At 40.3% G+C, this 18,294-nt stretch overlaps 1 protein-coding gene and 1 non-coding gene across 2 annotated transcripts in view; both read right to left on the bottom strand.

The window, feature by feature from the left end:
- Positions 1-18,294, bottom strand: part of GFM2 (GTP dependent ribosome recycling factor mitochondrial 2) — a 52,233-nt gene that overhangs the window by 14,005 nt on the left and 19,934 nt on the right. Inside the window, 7 exon segments of the mRNA XM_040341432.1 lie at positions 49-148; positions 3,316-3,456; positions 7,191-7,297; positions 7,299-7,346; positions 10,560-10,640; positions 13,356-13,541; positions 17,848-17,908. Coding sequence (XP_040197366.1) covers positions 49-148; positions 3,316-3,456; positions 7,191-7,297; positions 7,299-7,346; positions 10,560-10,640; positions 13,356-13,541; positions 17,848-17,908 — 724 coding nt within the window.
- On the bottom strand, positions 6,909-7,067 carry LOC120925695. Its single transcript, XR_005746904.1, has one exon. It is a non-coding gene; the product is annotated as a U1 spliceosomal RNA (small nuclear RNA).

Genomic DNA, 18,294 nt, shown 5'->3' with positions numbered 1-18,294 from the left:
GCTTTTTGTAGGACAGTGCTGTGAAAGTACATTTGTATTCTTGCATACCTGTTTTAGTCCAACAGTTAAAGCAATATTGCCAGCAGACAAGGAAGAGATTTCAACTTGCTGATCAGCAAATGGCAGCAGCAAACGGCTCATCCTTTCCCTAAATAATACATACAATATGTAAATCAAAATGTATGAAGAAACTGTCATCTGTATATAAGGCAAACGCCTAGCTTAAGACTAGAGACACTTTTCAGCATTAACAATATTATAAATTGTTACGTCAGAATTAGATTTTGGATAAGTTCAGGGGGTGTGTTTGATGCAAAGTTTGTCAATCAAAGTAGCAAACATTTTCAGCTCAAATTCACTCAGTGGGTGGCCCTGTCTACCCATCTCCTGCCCAATTATCCCTCCATCGAAGAAAATGAGGGAAAAGGGAAGCACTCACTATGCCACATCTGTAAATTAGAGGGAAAATATAGAAGGTTATTTATTAAAGTAACCAATGGTCGGACTTTAAAGGCAAAAACAATGGAGAAATTATAAAAAAATATTGTTTATTGAAAAAAGTACATAGTATAACAGTGTTCAAGAGTTAAAAATCATATAAAATGATAACGTTTGTACAGTAAGCCCTTGTGCGTCTACGCGTTTCACCGTTGGGCTTCTTCAGGACACGATCAAGGTTCAGAAAACAAGAAAAGAGAACGAGTCTTACCATCTTAACCACTAGCCGACCCGCTGCCGCAGTTATACGGCGGCAGGTTGGCTCGGCTGCGCAAAATCACGTAATTATACATAATTTCGCATTTCAGCCATTAGGGGCGCTTGCGCACCCCCTGCTCGCCCCTGGTGCAGACACGCGTGCCCGGCGGGCGCGATCACTGCCGGCACCCGCGATCACTCGTTACAGAGGGAGAACCGGGAGCTGTGTGTGGTCCTGTCAGGGGGAGAAATGACTGTTCGTCTGTTCATACAATGTATGAACAGCAATCTGTCATTTCCCCTAGTCAGTCCCACCCCCCCCTTCAGTTACCACACACCTAGGTAACATAATTAACCCCTTCCTCGCCCCCTAGTGTCAACCCCTTCCCTGCCAGTGACATTTTTACAGTAATCAATGCATTTTTATAGCACTGATCGCTATAAAAATACCAATGGTCCCAAAAAGGTGTCAAAAGTGTCCATCATAAGGTGACAGTATCGATAAAAATCGCTGATCGCCGCCATTACTAGTAAAAAAAATATATATATATATATATATATATATATATATATATATATATATATATAAAAAATGCCATAAAACTATCGCTATAACTTTTGCGCAAACCAATCAATAAACGCTTATTGCGATTTGTTTTACGAAAAATATGTAGAAGTATACATATCGGCCTAAACTGAGGAAAAAAAATCGTTTTTTTATATATTTTTGCGGGATATTTATTACAGCAAAAAGTAAAAAAAATACAATTTTTTTTCAAAATTGTTGCTCTATTTTTGTTTATAGCTCAAAAAATAAAAACCGCAGAGGTGATCAAATACCACCAAAATAAATCTCTATTTGTGGGAAAAAAAGGACGCCAATTTTGTTTGGGAGCCACGTCGCACGACCGCGAAAATTTCAGTTAAAGCGGCGCAGTGCCGAATCGCAAAAAGTGGCCCGGTCATTGACCAGCAAAATGGCCTGGGGCTGAAGTGGACTGAGCCGCAGGTACAAATACCCGAAAAATCTGAAAGGTTTTAAAACGTGGAAGACCTCCAAGGAATCGTGGATCAGATAGAAGGTTAGTGGGCAGCTATTCAGTAGTAAAGGTTTCCAAAGTATGGAAGCTTTGCAACAAAATTACAGAAGGACAACACACTAATAGTTTGGCAAATAGGGAAAAATGTTGCTTAACGGGGGCAGTCGTGCATCTCATGCATAGAAAGAACACAAGGCAATACAAAATCCAATATGGACAAAGCACATGAAGCTTCAATGAACATTGGTGGGGTAATATAAGGCCCAACCAGCGTATAGTGCCAGAAGACAAATAATAAATGTCATAAGGTAAACAAAAGCCGCCCCCAGGAGACAGCGCCCGTACACGATTGCCCCTGTTAAGCAAAATTGTTCCCTATTTGCCAAACTATTAGTGCGTTGTCCTTCTGTCATTTTGTTGCAAAGCTTCCATACTTTGGAAACCTTTACTACTGAATAGCTGCTCACTAACCTATCTGATCCACGATTCTTTGAAGGTCTTCCACATTTTGAAACCTTTCAGATTTTTGGGGTATTTGTACATGAGGCTCTTTTCTTGTTTTTCTGAACCTTGATCGTGTCCTGAAGAAGCCCAACGGCGAAACGCATAAACGCACAAGGGCTTACTGTACAAACTATCATTTTATATGATTTCTAACTCTTGAACACTGTTATTATACTATGTACTTTTTTTTCAATAAACAATATTTATCATTTCTCCATTGTTTCCATGCCTTTAAAGTCAGACCATTGGTTACTTTAATAAGAAAGCTTTCGTTATCCCTCCATCAAAGTAGCATGGCAGAAAATCAGCCAAACAGCTGCTGCGTCAAATCAGATGCAACTACTGTTTGGGTATTTTGATAGGTTGCGGTGTTGGGTGTCATAATGCAATAGCATCAGTGGAGGATTTGTCCCATCCACGCTGTATGTTAGGGATGGAGGAACTGGTTAGATATTTTTTTCATTCTGTCTGCAAAAAAAATAAAATAAAATCTACAACTGTTTGACAAGAAAGACATCTCTACTCTGACTGCTGGGAGTTTTGTTAGCAAATAGATCCCAATGCAGATGAAGGTATCTTTAAAAATTTGCAGTTTGGATAGCATTAAAAATTTGACAATTACATTTTTTTAAAATATATATTGGCAGCTTGTTCATATGCCAGCTGTCACTGAAATATGATGGCCAAAATGTCAAGTTAACCATGTTCACATTATGAAAGGATTAACTTATATTTAAAGTGAAAGTCACCCACAAGGGGAAGTTCTGCTCTTCCTGCTTCCCCCCCCCTTCTTCACATTTGGCACATCATTTTTTTGGGGGGGGTAGTGGGTACCTGGCTTTGACAGGTACCCGCCCCCTCACGTCTGGCTGGATTGCCACGGCTACAGTTTTTGTAGCTGCTGACTTTTAATTTTTCAATAGACTTAAGAACAGCTTTAAGTTGAGGATTATTTGTAAATTGGATACACAGCCATTCACAACTACAATCAGTGCTACTCAGCACTTTTTCTACCCAATGTTGCAGCTAATACACTTTGGCCATTCAAAACGGACTTATAGTACCTAAAACATACATGCAGTTTTTGTTGACATTGTATATTGCAGATTGAGACTTCATCGTTCCCGAGTATATCCGGACAAAGACCAAGGGTCCACGCTGCTTGTCATGTACAACCTTGAATGCCAGAGCACACAGGTCATCCTTGTACCACGACCTTAAAGAAATTGCACACATTATTTATAATCATAGATCTCAAAGTAAGCCACTATACTACTCATCTTTTTATAACCTAAAAAATAAATGTACCAAGACATACTAGAAGTATGACGGTTCAAGTGTAAGTTCATCTTTACAGAAAATCTGTAAGGTGAACTTACACTGGACCCCCTCCTCATCCCCTCCCCCCAGTCCTGCTATACTGGAGTACCGCCATCCCCCAACTTCCTAAATCTTTATTGTACTCAATACAGCTTAAATAATATTGCTCACATTTGCACCCTCTCCCCAGGTCTCAAAGACCCCAGTTCCCTATGCTTCTATTATAGGTTATATAGCCAGAAGCCGGAAGAAGCTAGAAGTTCTTGTCCACTAAAACTACAGCACTAGGGCCCCATCCACACCTGAGCATTTTGCAGCTCGAAGCTCCAAACTGCTCAACATCCAAATCCTCATGGTTTTTAATTGTGCTTGTTCACACCTGAATGCAGTGTCACTTGAAGCGCCACCCATGCTACACCAATGATATTTTTGGCCATTTGTAAGGGGGGGCGTTCCTCCCAATGACCATCAGTGTGAGAAACATTCTTCCCACTGACACATATGCAGCCTCATAGAAGTGGGCTTTTTTCCATGGGGCTGTATATATGCGTACCTCCCTTTGCGCTGAGAGTGCGCTGCACAGAGACCGGGCTCTCACCAAGAGCCCCAGGTCTCATACGAACGATCAGGACCTGGGACTGTCGGTTCCAGGTCACATTATCACTGTGATAGCCTCCGAATGGCTAGCACAATGATCAATTACTGTGAGCCCGCCCCTGTGGTTCCTTCCTCTTCTGAATGAAGAGAAAGATATATTGTATCTTCCTCTTCTTGCAAGAAAGGAATTGTAAACAAAGTGTGTAAAAAAATAAATATATATATTTAAAACAAAAAAAAAAAACAACAAGATCAAGATTGCCAGGGTTAGTGTAAGGGCCCTTTCACACGGGCGGAAGAACGGTCTGTTTTTTACAAGTCCGTTTACGGACTCACAATGCATCCCTATGGGATTGTGGACGTTAGCGGATAAGCATCCGCTAACGTCCGTAAAGATCCGCCTCCGCTAAGATTTGCTTATTCAGACGGAAGAAAACCCTATTTTTTTTTTAGGGAACTAGGGTCTTTGAGACCTAGAGAGAGGGTGCACATGTGAGCAATATTATTCTAGCTGTATTGAGTACAATAAACATTTTTTTTATTATTTATTTTTTTATTCTACCCAAAGTCTGCTGACCTTCTTTTTACCTTGACCCTAAGGGCTCTTTCACACGGAGCGGATCCGTATTGATCCGCCCCGTGTGTGTCCGTACTTTTACCTTGACCCTAAGAGCCCTTAGGGTCAAGGTAAAAAGAAGGTCAGCAGACTTTGGGTAGAATAAAAAAATAAATTAAATAATAAATAATAAAAAAAATGTTGTTTTCAATTGGTATCAGTGTCAGCGTTTGTGTGTTTTAGGCAGGATAAGAAAAAAAAAAGGCACACAATTCTTTCTTGGCTGTACTAGGAGTACAAACACCAACTAACATACACATATGTGCTATCACTGCAGTTGTCAGGAGCAGGAAATTTTATTTTGGGTTGTTCCTTGGTGGCAAATGAGAACAAGAAATATACAGGTAAATTTAACAAAAATTTGTCCGGAGAAAAATGAGGTATAATTCACCTGAATACACTAAATAGTTGTGATAATATGTACAGTTTTACTATCACATATCAAATTTGCAAAATTGTGCCTTGGTATTTAGATTTGTTTTACCCTTAGATGTGAAGGGGTTAATATACCACAAGTTGTAGATCTAATAATTATTGGCAAGGAGTCCCCAAGGCCTATAAATGATTTCAATAGTTCCACTGTGTGAAAACAGTTGAGAAAGGCTTTTATTGTGTGAACTTTTGAAGACAGCCCTCTGTACCGACGAGTTTCATCATTTGCTGGCTTTCCCTGCCTCTCAGAGATCCAAGTTTCAAGATTTAATTGTGGTAGCTCGTGTTTTCATGCTCTCCTTTAACATTGTAACAAAGATGGTAACCCCTCACAGTCATGGAGCCCAAATTTGTGTTTATTCAACATTATGAAGAAGTAGGTCACCATTATCTTGAAATCGCGGTGTTACTTGGGTGGACTGCACTCTGGGCCTGAGCACATACATCCCCAGGGCATACAAATCAATTTTTTTCAATGACCCATCTCTTGGTAGATGAATATGAATAACTACCACTGCATCTGTTGACTTCACACTCAACCATATTCAGGCAAAACCTAAAAGACATGTCTTAATTTTCACTCGATTCTGCAACTATTGCAATTCTAACCAATTTTTTTTTTTTTTTTTTTGAAAAGCCTATGGCGTGTGAACACACCCAAAAAAAACTCCACCCGGTGCAGAAAAAATGTGCACACACATAAAGAGTGTTCACAAAAACGTGCAGACGGGTGCAACGTCAAGTGGTCCTCTTGTGAAGAGGGACCCAAACCCTGATCCCCGCGTTAAGCTCCAGACGGGGACTGAGGTACTGTGGTCCGAGCAACCGAAGCCGACACGGACCCAACTTCCTCGGAGGGACTGCCGAAACAGAACCCTCCCAGTACTAGGTGGGGCTCCCCCGAAGGGAGACCCCATGAGAGCAGGCGAACTAAGCCAGAAGGCCATGTCCACCCACTCCCAAGACGTTCAGGGCTGGCCCGAGGACCCGCACCCTACTAATCACACAGTGACAAAACGTGCACAACAAAAAAAGACAAAAAAGTGACAAACACAGGCTTAAATAAAATAAAGTGGGGGAAGGGATAGTGGAGAGGAGAGTGAAAGAAGTGGCCATTGTGGTGAAACAATGACCAGGCCCTCCGGCCAGGAATAAAAAAATTCCTCTGGTCCTAGCCAAAAGGCCCGGCCCAGGAGGCAGGTGCTAAAAAAAGCGTGTATCTGGTGCAGTGACCGTGGTATCTTAAATCAATGTGTCCCTCACACACAGTGATCTTCAGATACCCCTGGACTGCCACTCCAGGGGCACATGCACCATAGGCTTTTCGTTCCATATCCGACCCCCCGACCGGCCAGTGCAGCCCTCCACCCCTGCCAGCCAACCCGGCGGATTTGCATGGTCCTACCCCGTCATATCCCAGGGCATTACCAGCTCCTCCTACCGGATCGCTGACAGAGATAGCACTTACACCAGCCAGCCAGAAGGCCAGACTAGAACTCGGCAAAAAGACCAAGACCAAGCACAGCACCCATCCTCACCAGGAGCACCCTTCCAGATGGCTCAGACTCAACCATGGGCCGGCCCCCAGTATTCTGTCGGGCAGCACAGCGTAGTCCCTGCTGAAACCATCCTTCCAGGTGCAATGACGTCATTGGATTGCATCCACCCTCCCCATGTAGGAGGTGCTTCAGCACTCCGCTGACAACTGATAAGGACAGATACCACACACAGTCCCAGCCAAAAGGCCGAGAAGCGGCAGGGAAGACAACCACGATCAGCACGGCCTAGAGTGTGCAATAGCCGTGCCTCGCCCTGGGAGAACCACCTTCATGATCATGGTGTCTCCCCTGCCAGGTAAGTATTCTTTTTAAGATGTGGCCAGTCTGTTAACGTTGAAACCATCACAAGGCCATTTCAGGCTGCCAAGTCTGCTGTTGTACATGCAATTTATAGTGAAACAAGAATCTAACTTAATTCATACATACATGAAGTCATGAGAGCAGTCATCTGGAGATGGTAAATATAAAGTGATTGCATCCAGAAGAGGTTGAACTCCTTTATTTTTTAAGGAGCTTCCACAAAGCACAAAGCACAGGAACCGCAGAGCGAGCGAGAGTGATCCTCCGTACTGCAGACTGTAACTGTACAATACACTGGGGGTTAGCCAAGGTACTTCTCTACAAGTCATACCACTTTTAAATATCACGTGAAGACTGGTTAAAAACACAAAAAGACCCACAAACATTTAATCAATTGGTTGGGCAATCTTTCTAAAAAAAAAAAAATGTATATTATATATTAAAAGAACGTAATTATAGACTAATCCTAACTTGATATCACAAGCAATGGTATTCATATAATTCTACAGGAATTAAAATTAGGAAAAAAATATTAATTGGCTGCTAGAAGTGACTTCACTTTGTATTGCCATTTGTTTTCATAAGAGGTTTACGCAGTTTGCCAGAGAAAGGATAAGCAGAATTTCATGTTTAACATAAAGCCGACCCAAACAATCCATTTCCATTACCAACTGATGTGGTGTGGCCTCTGTGTGGACTGTACTATACTGAAGTTGCATCAGCTACATACAGTTGGCAGTGCCGTGTTACCCAGCAGTACGGATAGACTTCCCATCTGCTGTCGGAAGCCTGAATGCTTCTTTGCCATTTAGGAGAAGCCTTGTATTTTTATGAATGAATACAAGGCTTCCTCTGATTGGTTGAGGTGGAGAGGGGGTTGGATGATGTCACGATGGCCACATCGTCTATTGATTTATCAATCTTAGCGCAAACAAATTATTTAAAAGATAAAAGTAAAGTAAACAAGGAATTCTACTTTAACCACTTGCCAACCAGGCCAATTCTGACATTTCTCTCCTACATGTAAAAATCGTAATTTTTTTTCTAGAAAATTAGATAACCCCCAAACATTATATATGTTTTTTTTTAGCAGAGACCCTAGAGAATACAATGGCCATCATTGCAACTTTTTATGTTGTGCGGTATTTGTGCAGCAATTTTTCAAACACGTTTAAAAAAAAAAAAGCAAAGTTAGCCTAATTTTTTTGCATATTGTAAAAGGTGAAGTTACGCCGAGTAAACAGAAACCCAACATGTCACACTTAAAAATTGCACACGCTCGTGGAATGGCACCAAATTTCGGTACTTAAAATTCCCATAGGCGACGCCTAGAAATGTTGCTCTTGCTCCAACGTTCACCTCACATTTGTGGTTTGAACACGGTTTTAATATGTGGGCGAGACTTACAGATGTGTTCGCTGTGGGGCACTTAAAAAATAAAAATTGTTAATAAAAAAATTTAGTTTAACACTTTAAAAAGAAAAAATAATAAAATCATTTTTGATCACTTTTATTTCTATTACAAGGAATGTAAACATCCCTTGTAATAGGAATATGGCATGACAGGTCCTCTTTACAGTGAGATATGGGTACAATAAGACCCCACATCTCACCTCTAGGCTAGGAAGCCTGAAATAAATAAAAAAAAGCAACGATCTCAGCTTCCCAGCGGCGCAGTTTTTTTGAATGCAGAGGCCGAGCATGACGTCATAACATCACTCCCATCTGGTCCACCAGAAATCTCTATGGTGGACATCCGGGGCCGGCGGTTATGTAGCTGCAGGCATCATTCAGATATACCACCACAATGCCCAGGACGTCCATCCTTCAGCAAGTGAACCATAAATATATCAGTTAATCAACAGATTACTTCCAGCGCCCCATAGCTTGTAGGTTCCAGTTAAGCCAGCTTATACCATAGTCCTCTTTGGGTAGGTAGGGTATATTATATTTAAAAAGAGTGTCTGTGTACACATTTGAAAATCATTTCCCATCTACTGTGAACTGTCTTAAAAGAGAAGTATGGCAAAAGCTCTTCTGGCTATAATTCTATGGATCATAGGAGTGCAGTTTGTTCTGCACTTCTGTGACCCATTTGCAGCCGACAGCGGGTTAAAGCCCACTGTCGGCTGATGTCACTCAGCCAGTCCAGGCTCAGGAAAGATCCTGACTTTACAGTTAGGAGACACCCGGTTGCCTGGACTGGCAGCTGGCTCTGCCTCTCAGTGAGCCGCTGAGAGTCTAAGGCCGAATGATGGGCGTCATAGCCCGGTTTAATACAAACTGGCCGACATTCGACCCAAGTGTATGGCAGCTGGTTAGACAGAAGCCGGCTTCTGTCAGACAAGTATGTTAGAAAACCAGCGGCTGACTGCCTCCCGATCAATGCCCTCAGCCAATGACAAGAGCGGCGGTTCAGTTCTCATGCCGCGCACACACGATCATTTTTCGGCATGTAAAAAACTACGTTTTTAAAAAATGTCATTTAAAATGATTTTTCGGGTTCTGAAAAACGACAATTTTTTTTCCCGAACATGCTGCATTTTTTAATGTCGTTTTTCGGGTTTTAAAAAATTATCGTGTGTGGGCTAAAAGGACGTTAAAAACCCGCGCATGCTCAGAAGCAAGTTATGAGACGGGAGCGCTTGTTCTGGTAAAACTACCGTTTGTAATGGAGTAAGCACATTCATCACGCTGTAACAGACAGAAAAGCGCAAATCGTCTTTTAATAACACAAAATCAGCTAAAGCAGCCCCAAGGGTGGCGTCATCCGCATGGAACTTCCCCTTTATAGTGCCGTCGTATGTGTTGTACGTCACCGCGCTTTGCTAGAGCATTTTTTTAAAACGATGGTGTGTGGGCAACGTCGTTTTATTGATGAAGTTGGAAAAAACGTTGTTTTTTTCTAGATGCTGAAAAACTTTGTTTTTTACATGCCGAAAAATGATCGTGTGTACGCGGCATCAGTCTTGGAGGCAACGCTTTGAAATTTTGGAGATGGAGATTTTTAAGTACCGAAGTTTGGCGCCATTCCATGAGTGTGCGCAATTTTAAATCGCGAGATGTTAGGTATCTATTTACTCAGTGTAACATCATCGTTCATATTTTACAAAAAAATTGGGCTAACTTTACGGTTTTGTTATTTTTTTAATTCATGAAACAATTTTTTTCCAAAAAAAAGGCGTTTGAAAAATTATTGCGCAAATACCGTGCAAGATAAAACGTTTCGATGACCGTCGTTTTATTCCCTAGGGTGTCTGCTAAAAAAAAACATATATAATGTTTGGGGGTTCTACGTAATTTTCTAGCAAAACAATTATGATTTGTACATGTAGGAGAGAAGTGCCAGAATAGGCCTGGTATGGAGGTGTGTATAAAAGCCCTGTATGGAAGTGGTTAAAGGATCTGGCCAGTCTTTGAAGGGATTCCTATCAATAGCTAGTGAAGCATAGATGCCCATAGGTGGCAGCATAATAAAAATCAATACAAAAGTACCTTTTCCAGAGGAATAAGATTAAAATCCCCACTGTACTCTTCCAGCATTAGTGAAGCAAACTCATCGTCCAGATCAGCAATCTGCATATTAAAAAAAAATGTCCAATTTGAGTAATGGATTGTAAATGACCAGAACAACGTACAATACAAATATTCTGGCTTCATTATGTTATGGATGTGCACTTTGAGCTACATGAATGCTGAAGGGTTATATGAACTTTATGGTTCTTGTTTATTGTACAACTAGAAAACTCAATAAATAGCATCTATACAGAAAACACACAAATATTCTCTTCTGACCATTGCCACCCATCTCAAGGCAGCCATACATGGATCAACATTCAGCCGGTTCAGCAGGGGCCAGACAAATTTTGATCCATGTATGGGCAGGGATTCTGTACAAAAGTCAATCGGTAGATCAACTTCTTTATAAAATCACACTGTCAGAGTATCCTGCTCAATCAACGCTAGCGGCATTCAGTGTAAAGAAATTCTGTTCATCCAGCCAGTGAGCTGTCAACAAATAGAAAAAAAAAATGTAACAAGTGACACACTAAACATGTAAACCCCAAAATAAGCATGTAATATGTTGCCCCCCCCCCCCCCCCTCATGCTAAGATTTTTTTCAGCAAGTAAATAAAATGCCCATTGATCTTGCTAGAAGTGTGGTGTCCTTGTGACTTCCTGTCAGCTGAAAGGAAAGTAAAAACAACCTTCTCTTTCTTGTGTAGGCTTCTAATCCCATCAATCCACCTTGCAACTGAAATAAACATAGGCAGATATGTTTGAAGTCCAGCCTGTATGCAGTGAAGAAATTAGTGTGGCATTTGCAGGAAAACTTGGTGGAAAAAATAAACCCACTGTATTTAACTCCTTCCTGCCAGGCGTCCCTTTAACTGGGTTATAGTGCTCGGTGCGCAGGAAGATCTGTCTGATCACGTGACTGCTGCAATTGACTAACAATGGTCACATGATCAGAAGTACCGACTCTAAAGCCTCGTACACACAATCCGATTTTCCGCAGACAAAACATCAGACTTTTGTCCGAAGGGCGTTGACCATGAACTTGTCTTGCATAAAAGCGGCACACAATTGTGAAATTTCAGCTCGAGCGCCACCCTTTGGACACCTTATGCTAAAGTTGTGTTTGGTGAGGGTTGAAGCCCCACTCTTTGCTGATGAACATATGCTTTACGTGGGAGGCAAAAAAGTAAAAAAAGGACTGGTAAGTTGCAATATATTACATTGTTGTTTTTTGGTTTAGATACATTTTAAAGACACTTTGAAATTCATAAAAGTTTGTGGACCTTTTTAGACTATGCGTTACCAACTACTTAATGTAATGTAAAGCTTTTGTACTATTGGTAACCCCTTTGCCCTGTTTGTTCATTGGATCATACTTTGAAAACAAAAATGTTCCAATGGGGTAAAGTTTATAAGATCCAAAGACAGCAAATACATTTTCAAACTACAAATAATATAAAACAAAAATACCAGTAAGAGGATATGACTGATTCCAGCACTCATGTAGATAGAATAAACAAATATAAAATCACTCTGCACCATGAGCTGCTGCTATAAATCAAATAATTCCATATTCATCTTATGCTAAAAAGACATTAATGATCGTTTCAGCATTAGCAGTGCTCTCCCAGTGCTATAACACAATGGGGGTCATTTACGAAAGGCAAATTCACTTTGCACTACAAGTGCAAAGTGCACTTGGAAGTGCAGTCGCTGTAAATCTGAGGGGAAGATCTGAAATGAGTTGAAGCTCTGCTGATTTTATCATCCAATCATGTGCAGGCTAAAATGCTGCTTATTTTCCTTGCATGTCACCCTCAGATATACAGCGCAATTTCAAGTGTACTTTGCACTTGTAGTGCAAAGTGGATTTGCCCTTTGTAAAGAACCCCCACTGTGTGCTTAAAACAGTTCAATGTGTGTTGTGCTCCTTGTAAAAGTTCATGTCCCAGAGATGGATCATACAACATGCATCCAATATAGAGTGTTTTTAGGAAAGATGGGATCTTTAAAATTCCATCACCACCACACATCGTGAGCTTCACTCCCCTAAGGTAATGAACTTGCCACAACTGCAAATGCAATACACCTTTCATCTCCAATCTCTTTGGGTTGCATGTAGTCACCCCTTGTGCAGGATCCTCCTCCAATCGCAATTATCCATAAACCATGAAATGAGTGGAGACCAAAAAATGAAAATGGATTCTTTGCACACTTTCGAAATCTCACTTTGAAAGGGTGCAAAGAATCTTTTTTTATTATTTTGTCTCCAATCTTTTCATGGTTTATGGATAATTGCGATTGGAGGAGGATCCTGCACAAGGGGTGACTACATGCAACCCAAAAACTTTGGAGCTGCAAGGTGTATTTCATTAGCAGTTGTGGCAAGTTCATTACGGAATTTAAAGAACCCATCTTTCCTAAAACACTTTATAGTGGATGCATGTTGTATGATCCATCTCTGGGACACAAACTTTTATAAGGAGAGACACACATTGAACATTAAGCACACAGTGTGTATAGCACTGCTAATGCTAAAGCGATCATTAGTGTCTCTTTAGCATAAGATAGATATAAACTATAAATAAAGATAAGAAGCTAAGGAAAAATATTTTTCAGTGACTATACCGAATTAAAATTCGTGGTTTTTTCCATATCAAATTTCACACAGGCTCTTGTGTTAATATCTTGTATATCAAACATTCTAAGGAGTACTAAAGGCTCACACCTAGAATTGCTATCTCCAGTCGAATATTTACTTTAAAACTTTACTTGTTCTAGTAAGGCATTTCTTGCTTCGATGGCAGAGTTTTTCAGATCCTGGTCCTTTATGTCTTTCAGAGGTTTCCGCTCAAATATTCTTCCACCATCCTCACTGGATCGCGTGCTCCAGGACATTGACTGCATACTCAATAAATCCACCAGACCTTGAAATGATTTGCCCTCCCCTATAGGAAGCTTAGCACAAGAAAAAGAGGAGCGTTACATACTGGAAAGATAAGCTGGACACTGGACTAAATAAATAGTGGCAAACCTAAAAAAATTGGTATGTTTAAATTTGACAATATGCTCCCAAGGGCCTATAGGCAGCTAGAAAAAAAATGGACTGAATAGAATATATAAAAAAAAAAAAAAAAACACAAATTAAAAACGACATGAGCTCTGGTATGCACGGTATCCAAACATGAGATGTCAATGCTACAAATTCAAATAGCAAAAAGAGAGTTTAACACTAAATGCTATTGCTCAGAGAAGAGTCCCAAAGCATTTCCATCGTATATCGATCGAAACATATAGGCAGGGTAGTTTCCAGGTGGTAATCTGTCCAAAGAGTATGGAATAGGCCCACACTATCCCATGGAAAGTCACACAGACTAAATGTGAGACAAAGGGAAACGGAGCCCAGACATACCCATAAGTGGCTTTAGATGGTAAATAACATTCAAATCACAGCTGACACTGACAGAAAATTCTTTCAACAGTAATATATATATATATATATATATATATATATATATCCCACTTGATTAATTTAAATCCAAATGTAGTTTGTCTCTACAAATCCTCTGCTTGCAGGGGTGTGTGTGTGGGTGTGTATGTATATTATATATATATATATATATATATATATATATATATAGTGTTTGTCAGTGTAATAGGTGTAATTGGCATGTATCCTATTTTTTTTATATTTTTATTAACCACTTTACGCCCGCCGCACGCCTATTTACGTCCACAGAATGGCACGTACAGGCAGATGGGCGTATATATACGTCCCTGCCTTCTAGCGGGTCGGGGTTCCGATCGGGGGGGTCCCCGTGCTTCACTGTGGCGGCTGCATCGATCGAGTGATCCCTTTTATAGGGAGACTCGATCGATGACGTCAGTCCTACAGCCACACCCCCCTACAGTTGTAAACACACAGTAGGTGAACCCTAACTCCTACAGCGCCCCCTGTGGTTAACTCCCAAACTGAAACTGTCATTTTAACAATAAAGAATGCATTTTAAATGCATTTTTTGCTGTGAAAATGACAATGGTCCCAAAAATGTGTCAAAATTGTCCGAAGTGTCCGCCATAATGTCGCAGTCACGAAAAAAATCGCCGATCGCCGCCAATAGTAGTAAAAAAAATTTTTTTTATAAAAATGCAATAAAACTATCCCCTATTTTGTAAACGCTAAAAAAAATTTGCAAACCAAATCGATAAACACTTATTGCGATTTTTTTTTTACCAAAAATAGGTAGAAGAATCCGTATCGGCCTAAACTGAGGAAAAAAATTTTTTAATATATGTTTTTGGGGGATATTTATTATAGCAAAAAGTAAAAAAATATTGCATTTTTTTCAAAATTGACGCTCTATTTTTGTTTATAGCGCAAAAAATAAAAACCGCAGAGGTGATCAAATACCACCAAAAGAAAGCTCTATTTGTGGGAAAAAAGGACGCCAATTTTGTTTGGGAGCCACGTCGCACGACCGCGCAATTGTCTGTTAAAGCGACGCAGTGCCGAATCGCAAAACCTGGCTTGGGCATTTAGCTGCCTAAAGGCTTAACCGGTTAATGAAGGATAGAAAGTAATGTTTATAGTTCTTTTTTTTTCTTTTTTTTGAGAACAAAAAATGTGCAGAAGTGTTAAAACACTGCAAACTAAAGACAAAAAGATCGTCAAGTATACTTGTGCCCAGATTATTGACATTAAGGGTATTTGGGCATTTAGATTTTTTACTGTATATGATAAAAGAGCTTTGAAAACAATCCATTCCTGACATTTGATTGTACTGTGAAGTTGTTCATTCTCAAAAATCACAACAAAGACTGTAAAGTTGGGTTTCAGTTGATTGACGTGTCTACATTAAAACGCTGGCAACGCTGTGGCAAGATTCTGGTGCAATAGATAGTAATAGAAAAATAGCTGTGATTTTAATGTCCATGTTGTGAAGTTGCAATTCCTATAGCTAGAGAGATGAAAAGGGTTTTTGTTTTTTGTTTAAGTACTTTAACTTTAGTGTCAAAGTCCTGGGCACAGGTTCCACAAATATGGAATATCAAATTTGGGCACAGTACTGTGAGAAAATATACGATCTGAAGAATGGTTAAACAGGCATCAAAATAAACTAACAGGAAGCCTCACTTTCACAGTAAAGTTAGAAAAAATTTAAGAGTTGACATGTTTGGTAGTATTTATTTACTTGACGCAACCCCTTCTTTTATACTTTAATAACAATTGGGTATCTTAGTGTCTGTATGTACACTACAATTACTTTTAGTGTATTTTTTCCTAAAAATAAAGGTCCTCGGTCTCATGTTGCCATCTGGAATTTTGATCAGCTACAGCCTGCCCCCTACCGTGCATGAGCAAGTAGGACCGATTAGAGGAAACTGTCCCAAACCCTCCTGGGATGTGTGATGTGTATCTTATGCTGCGTACACATGATCGGAATTTTCGATGAAAAAAGTCTGATGGACTTTTTTCATTGGAAATTCCGATCGTGTGTGGGCCCCATCGGACTTTTTCTGTCAGTGTTTAGAAATAGAACATGTTTTATTTTTTCCGATGGAAAAAAACGATAGGAAATTCCTATCGTCTGTGTGCAACTCATTCAAAGAGTTGTGTTTATTTTCATGACTATGAAAATTGTAGATTCACACTGAAGGCATCAAAACTATGAATTAACACATGTGGAATTATACATAACAAAAACAAGTGTGAAACAACTGAAAATATATTTCATATTCTAGGTTCTTCAAGATAGCCACCTTTTACAGCAGACACATCTCTAGAACTGTTAGGAGGAGACTGTGTGAATCCGGCCTTCATGGTAGAATATCTGCTAGGAAACCACTGCTAAAGAAAGACAACAAGCAGAAGAGACTTGTTTGGGCTAAAGAACACAAGGAATGGACATTAGACCAGTGGAAATCTGTGCTTTGGTCTGATGAGTCCAAACTTGAGATCTTTGATTCCAACCCCTGTGTCTTTTTGCAACGCAGAAAAGGTGAACGGATGGACTCTACATGCCTGGTTCCCACCGTGAAGCATGGAGGAGGAGGTGTGATGGTGTGGGGGTGCTTTGCTGGTGACACTGGGGGTAATCCACAAAGATCCGGCGTAACTTAATTTTTTCCATTTAAGTTACACTGCCTTAAAATTTCTACCTAAGTGCCCGATCCACAAAGCACTTACCTAGAAATTTTGGGCTGTGTAACTTAAATCCCGCCGGCGCAAGGCGTTCCTATTTTCATGGGGGCGATTCCCATTTAAATTAGGCGCGCTCCCGCGCCGGCCATACTGCGCATGCTCGCGACGTCATTTTCCCGACGTGCATAGCGCGAAATTACGTTACGCCGAGCTTTGTGGATTGCGACGGGTCAATAAAGTTGCGTCGGGGAAAAAAAAAATTCTAAATAAAAAAAAAAATCGCGTCGCTGGACAGAAAGGTCTGTTTTTACAAGGTGTAAACAGTTTACACTTTGTAAAAGCAGCCCTAATTTTGCGTTTGCAAACTAAAACTTACGGAGAAAAAACGGAGCTGAAAAGCTTCGTGGTTCTCCGTAAGTGCTAATTTGCATACCCGAGGCGGCATTTCGACACGAAATGCCCCCAGCGGCGGATGCGGTAATGCATCCTAAGATCCGGCAGTGTAAGTCCCTTACACATGCCGGATCTTCTGCCTAACTATGGAAAACTGATTCTGTGGATCAGTTCCATAGTTAGGAACAGGGATACGACGGCGTAACAGCAGTTACGCCGGCGTATCCCTTTTAAGGATCTGGCCCACTGTTGGGGATTTATTCAAAAGTGAAGGCATACTGAACCAGCATGGCTACCACAGCATCTTGCAGCGGCATGCTATTCCATCCGGTTTGCGTTTAGTTGGACCATCATTTATTTTTCAACAGGACAATGACCCCAAACACACCTCCAGGCTGTGTAAGGGCTATTTGACCAAGAAGGAGAGTGATGGGGTGCTGCGCCAGGTGACTACCTCTTGAAGCTCATCAAGAGAATGCCAAGAGTGTGCCAAGCAGTAATCAAAGCAAAAGGTGGCTACTTTGAAGAACCTAGAATATGAAATATATTTTCAGTTGTTTCACACTTTTTTGTTATGTATAATTCCACATGTGTTAATTCATAGTTTTGATGCCTTCAGTGTGAATCTACAATTTTCATAGTCATGAAAATAAAGAAAACTCTTTGAATGAGAAGGTGTGTCCAAACGTTTGGTCTGTACTGTATATAGGAGAAATGTCACCAACTTACCTGTAAGAGTAAAGGGTTGGCTTTCAACTTTTCTTTGATGCTTTCAACAGAATATGAAAAACTAGAAAATAAATATATATTTTATACAGTAAAAATGTTATTGTGGCCATGAGAAAGAACAAAGGAGAAATCCATACACTTCTAATTAAAAACAAAAGTCCTCTCATATAAGCTAATAGAGTCATGCCAGCTTATACTAAGCTTTTTTCAAATAAGCCCATGCCAACACTTTGGTGGTATTTTAATAAGAAATTTAAACTGTAAGGAAACATTGTAATGTGTTATATTTAGGCTGCTGTCACACTAATGTGCTTTTACCTTAAAAAAATCAAAGATAAATGCATATAAAAATATGCTGGGAGTCAGGCACCCAAAAAAATGCATACATGTTTTTTTTTGGGGTTGTCCTCAAGGAAGTAATAGAGGGGAAAGCTTCCAATGGTGACA

Source organism: Rana temporaria, chromosome 1 (genome assembly GCF_905171775.1).
Source record: "Rana temporaria chromosome 1, aRanTem1.1, whole genome shotgun sequence".
NCBI lineage: Eukaryota > Metazoa > Chordata > Amphibia > Anura > Ranidae > Rana > Rana temporaria.
This window is presented reverse-complemented; position numbering and strand designations above follow the sequence as displayed.